Below are 5531 nucleotides of genomic sequence, written 5' to 3'. Positions count from 1 at the left end.
ATGTTCTGCTCCCTCAAGGAGATGCAGATGCACCTACTTACAGTTCCTGAAAATGGGAACCATCCTTCTGTCCTGTCCTGCTTGTTTGTGGGCCCAGCCCTGGTGGGGAGGAGGGATTGGGGTTCCTGTTTGCTCTGGAAGGCACCAAAAGGTACCAGAGTTCACAAGGTCCTTCATTCAAGGGCAAACACTGGGGCTATTGTTCTCTGGAGGAGATGAGCAGAGGCAGCTCTCAGGGCAGAGGGTTTTAATTGGGATCCTTGTGGGAATAGCAGGAGAGTGTGTGGGTCAGATCCTTGGCTGGTGTAAATCCCATGGTCCAGTGGATTGTGCAGGGCTGGGTGGGCTGGCACTGCCAGGGGATTCCATGTGCTCTCTGTGCTCCACTGCTGCCTGCCAAGAGAGATAATTACATGGAGAATGAGCTATTCTGAGGAGTAGGGAGGAGAGGATTCAAAAGGGTTGAAAAAACCTTCAGCTCTTGCCAGCCTGCAAGAGAAATGTCTTTGCTGGGATCTGTCACCTGCAGAGGTCCTTCAGGTCCCTGCTGGCCTTGACACCTTGGGGTCTCTTGCAGGTCCCCTCAGGGCTGGGCAACCCACCATGAAGTTCGTGATGGACACATCCAAATACTGGTTCAAGCCAAGCATCAGCCGGGACCAAGGTAAGGCAGCGAGGGGCTCTGCAGGGTGACCCCACCTCGCACTGCTGCCTGTGCCCTGGGAGAGAGTTCACCTGTGGGGACTCAGTGAGCAGGATTCAAAGCCTACTGGGGCTGATGGGCATGGAGAGACCTTTTCAGAGGTCAAGGGGGATGTCTCACAAACAAGGGCTGTGCCACGGTACTTCTGTCTCTGCCAACGCCAGCAAAGCTTCTCCTGCCTCTGTGCTGCCACATAGCCTGGTCTGGGCAGGGGATGAGTGTCCTGGGGACCACAGGGACAGGTGGGACTGAGCCAGGGCCCTGCAGGGACACTGCACTTGGTGCCTGCTAAGGGACATGCACATCCTCCAGAGTCTTTCCCACTGCTGCCAGGGAATGACTCCCGGTAGAGCAGTGGAGCAGAGCGTGGGGAGGTCCCACCTGTTGTGCTTGGCTGAGCCCCTGTCTGTGCTCTGACAGCCATCCAGCTGCTGCGGGACAGGGAGCCAGGCACGTTCCTTGTGCGGGACAGCACGTCGTACCGCGGCTGCTTCGGGCTGGCCATGAAGGTTCCTGGCTCTCCGTCTGACGGTCGCACAGGTACGGGGACGCTCGGAAAGGGGAGATTGCTTCAGGGGGTTCCCTGAAACCAGTCAGACTAAGAGAAGTTACAGTGCTCTGGTTGTGTGACAGGAGAGGAGGCAGTGGGGACTATGGGTCATCATACCACACATCACAGGACCTGACACTGCACTTGTCATGCAGAGAAGCTTCAGTGATGCCCTGGGATGTTGCCCTGGGATGGGCAGGGGAGGACAGGGGCAGGCAAGGGTGGGCAGGGGAGAGCAAGGGTGAAACAACAGCCCAGAGCTAGTGCTGATGCTGGGTTTGGTCCCTCTTGCAGGCGATGAGAGCTCTGACCTCGTCCGGCACTTCCTCATCGAGTCCTCCACCAAAGGAGTGCACCTGAAAGGAGCCAGCGAGGAGCTGTATTTCGGTAAGGGCAGTGCCACCCCCTGCAGCAGCCCTGGCAGCACTAGGAGCTGTTTCCAAACACCCTTGGAAGCAGCACACCCAGCAGCACCTGGTCCTGCCCACACTTCCCTGCCAGTGAGGCTGTGGTTGTGGTCTCCAAAACAGGAACACCAACTCCCTGGGACACTGTTGTGTGGTGGAGGCACATGGATGGGAGGTTGCAGGCACCAGCCCCTCCACAACTCATGGTTCTGTGTTTCAGGGAGCCTCTCTGCCTTTGTCTACCAACATGCCATGACTGCCCTGGCACTGCCCTGCAAGCTCAACATCCCCACCCGAGGTAGGTGACGGAACATGAGGGATGCTCTGAGTGATGCCTCCTGCCACTCTGGGGAGGTAGGGAAGGTCCTGATGTGGGGAGGGTGCTGGAGATGTCCTGGGAGGGAGCAGGGACCTGCAGAACTGACCACACAGGATGGTAGTGACTCCCTTCTGCCAGGGATAAGGGTGGGTGAGGGAAGGAGTGGGAGATTAGAGATGAACAGAGCCAGGAGGGGGAGATGGAGGACAATTAAGTTAATTACTGCTCTAAGCCCTGCAATTAGAGCTGTCCCGGTCCTTTGAGCCTCTTGTGAGATAAGGAATGGCCAAAGTGTGACCAGAGCAGCCTGTGGCATCACTGCTCCTGCTTGTCCTTTGTGCAGATCTCACTGAGGGAGAAGACAGCCCTGACTGCGCTCTGGAATCCGCACTGGCCCTGGCCAAGAGAGCTGCAGGTGAGGACAGGAGCCAACTGTTGGCACCAGGGACAGCCTGGCTGGCAAGAGCTGGAGCCCTGGGCATGCTGTGACAGCAGCAGATCACTCCCATGCACTAGTCAGGACTGGTGTGACATTCCCCTCCAGCTTCTCCTCCAGCTGGAGATACCCACAGGATTCCTGCACATCCCCAACCCATGGGCTGCAAGGGAACCTGATGTTTTTAGGGAAAGGAGACTTTGGGTCCTCAAGATGCTTGAAAACACAGTTCTTGAGCTCACAAGGCTGATAAAAGACCCCCAATTCCCACAGTTTTAAACAGCCCCTGATTTTTAAGCCTCTCCTAATGGCTTTGATGGGGACTGAACATGTGAAGCTTTAGGAGAGGGATGGGACAGGCAGGGGCTGCTTAAATTGCTGAGGGACCTTGTAGGGGACACGTGGGATCTGCAGAGCAGGATGGGGAAGGGTCTGTAAACCCTGGGCTGGGTATGCTCCAGGTGAGAGCAGAGAGCAGGGGAGCACAGGGCTGGGTCAGGGCGCAGGCCTGGAGACAGGAACTGCTCTGTTTTGCTGGAAACTCTGAAAAATCACTTGGCAGGCTGGAAAGTTTAGTTTGACCCAGAACAGCCTTTTAAACAGCTCAATCAGCCTGAAATGTCATGTTTTAGGTTGGCCTTCAGCCCTTCATTGGCTTGGGCTATTTCTGCTTTTCATTAAAGGAAATATGTAATAAACAGAAAAAAACCCACCACCAAATGTGACATTTAGAAATGGGAAATTAAATACTTTGACTTTTACAACAATTAGTGTGAAGAATTAAACCAAACAAAAATTGGTGGAGAATTTCTGAGTCACCAAATCTTTTCATTTTCATCAAAACAAAGCTGACCTGGGTCTGTGTGAGGGTTCTGCAGGATGGTTGGTCCCTGGAACCAAAACAAAGCTGACCTGAGTCTGTGTGAGGGTTCTGCAGGATGGTTGGTCCCTGGGACCCAAAACAAAGCTGACCTGGGTCTGTGTGAGGGTTCTGCAGGATGGTTGGACCCTGGGACCCAAAACAATGCTGACCTGGGTCTGTGTGAGGGTTCTGCAGGATGGTTGGTCCCTGGACCCAGCCCTGGCTCTGGCCACGCTGTGCTCAGTGCTGCATCCATGCTGAACCACACTCTGTGCTGTCCCTGCAGTGTGCAATGTCCTGTACCTGAACTCAGTGAACGTGGAGACGCTGACAGGAGCCCCAGCCATCCTCAAGGCCATCTCCTGCACCTTTGAGCTGGAGACACTGCCCACACCCACCCTGGTGCACTTCAAGGTGACGGAGCAGGGTGTCACGCTGACGGACATCCAGAGGAAGTAAGAGCCAGGGGATGGGCCAAGGGGTGGCCAAGGGGGGCTCAGGGAGAGGCTGTGCCCACCCAGCTCCCTCCTTGCCTCCCAGCCTCAGGAAAAACTTCCCTGCTTGGCCAAACCCATGTAACATTCCAGGCATGGATTGGATCCCTTGTTACAGCACAGATGCTGCTGCATGTGGCAGCATCTCAGTGTGGGAGGCAGGAACCAGCTGCACCCAGGGTTGGGATTTTGGGTTGCCATTTGGGACCCCCATTCCCCAGCAGCCACAACAAGCCTTGGATTTGCAAATTCCTGATCCTGCCCAGGCCCTTCCCTCCCCTAACACCTCCCTCTCCTCTTCCAGGGTGTTTTTCCGGCGACACTACCCCTTGGCTGCAGTCAGGTTCTGCGGGATGGACCCTGAGAACAGAAAGTGAGTTTGGGCTGGCTGTGCTGATCAGAGCTGCCTGCTCTGTTCCCAGCACCTCTGCACCACTTCCAATCCCAAATTCCAAAACGCTGCCCCAGGCATACCATGCTGGGGTGGATCTAAACATAACCCTTGGCTTTGCAGCTGATGGAATGAGTTAAACATCAGCCTCTGAGCAACTCCAATTCTGTTCTTCCCTCAGGTGGCAGAAGTACTGCAAGTCCTCCAGGTAAGACCTGTGCAGGGACCTCCCACATGGAGCAGGGGGGCTGGAATCCAAGGGGGGATGCTGCTGCTTTGGGAAGCAGCTGCATTGCAGAGCAGCAAAGAATCAGCTAAAAATGAGGAAGGGATTGCAATAGAAGTTACCATGGTGGCAGGATGGGGTGTAGGACTGGTGAGTGAAGCTTTAGAGGAGGTTTGCTCTGTAGGTTTGGGCAAGAGGTTTGGCTGAGCCTCATCCTCCACATCCCCTCGTGTAGAAACCCCCATCCAAATCCTACAGCCTTCCCAGGGACTCGCGCTGGGCTCAGGAAGTGAGTTTATATCTGGCTCTACCTTGTGCTCAAGAATCTTTTCACAGCTGGGGAAGCCTTGCCAGAAACACTCCTCCCAGCCACTTGGCTTCCAAGGAAACGTGATTGGGGAGAGGGCCAAGGTGGAATTGCTGGAACGGGGGTTTGGCTTTGTGGCTGGGGCTGGTTTCAGCGTATTCCTTCAGATTCCTGGATGCAAACTGAATCAGCCTCTCTCCTTTCTCAAAGAATCTTTGGGTTCGTGGCTAAGAGCCAGACAGACTCGGAGAACCTCTGTCACCTGTTCGCAGAGTACGACACGGTGCAGCCAGCGTCCCTCGTCATCGACCTGCTCCGCCAGCTCCTGCCCGGCCCCTAGGCACAGCCCCCCGTGGTGCCCAACACTGCCGATTTTCTGCTCCCCTCCTCCTGCTTCTGGGCTGCACTGTGGCAACAGCTCATATTTATACTGGTTTTGCTATGTACCAACGTGTCAGGAGTCTCAGTTAAAGGTTTCCAGCTCTGGTGGGATGAGATGCTCCTCTGAGTCTCTCCGTGGGGCACTGGCTGCTCACAGGGAGCTATGCCAGGCTGGGATGGAGCAGCAGGACAGGAGCTGTACTCTGTATGGAACTGCTGCCCCTTTACCTGGCATCCACTAGCTACTTTGGAGGACCCCAATGCTCTGGCTGAGGTTTCTACTGGCCATGGGGGACCCTTGTGCTCAGGGTGGCCAAGCTGAGGTGGGTCATGGAACAAAGCTGAGCTCCCACCATCGGGAACTCAGCCCTGACCCGCCCAGTGCCATGGGAGAGGAGGTCTGGGACAGGCAGGGGGGACTCACCCCCTGACCAGCACCAGGAGGCAGCTTTGCA

At 55.7% G+C, this 5531-nt stretch overlaps 1 protein-coding gene across 1 annotated transcript in view; it reads left to right on the top strand.

The window, feature by feature from the left end:
* TNS4 (tensin 4) overlaps positions 1-5035 on the top strand; it is a 10672-nt gene extending 5637 nt beyond the window's left edge. Inside the window, exons 7-16 of the mRNA XM_009078158.1 lie at positions 578-664; positions 1124-1243; positions 1548-1640; positions 1881-1958; positions 2164-2178; positions 2550-2579; positions 3537-3732; positions 4076-4144; positions 4344-4370; positions 4906-5035. Coding sequence (XP_009076406.1) covers positions 578-664; positions 1124-1243; positions 1548-1640; positions 1881-1958; positions 2164-2178; positions 2550-2579; positions 3537-3732; positions 4076-4144; positions 4344-4370; positions 4906-5035 — 845 coding nt within the window. The remainder of the gene's footprint in view (positions 1-577; positions 665-1123; positions 1244-1547; positions 1641-1880; positions 1959-2163; positions 2179-2549; positions 2580-3536; positions 3733-4075; positions 4145-4343; positions 4371-4905) is intronic.
* The last annotated feature ends 496 nt before the right edge of the window (positions 5036-5531 follow it).

This window comes from Acanthisitta chloris, unplaced genomic scaffold (genome assembly GCF_000695815.1).
Source record: "Acanthisitta chloris isolate BGI_N310 unplaced genomic scaffold, ASM69581v1 scaffold37367, whole genome shotgun sequence".
Taxonomy (NCBI): domain Eukaryota; kingdom Metazoa; phylum Chordata; class Aves; order Passeriformes; family Acanthisittidae; genus Acanthisitta; species Acanthisitta chloris.
The sequence above is the reverse complement of the archived record's forward strand: the minus strand, read 5'-3'. Positions and strand labels throughout refer to the sequence as shown.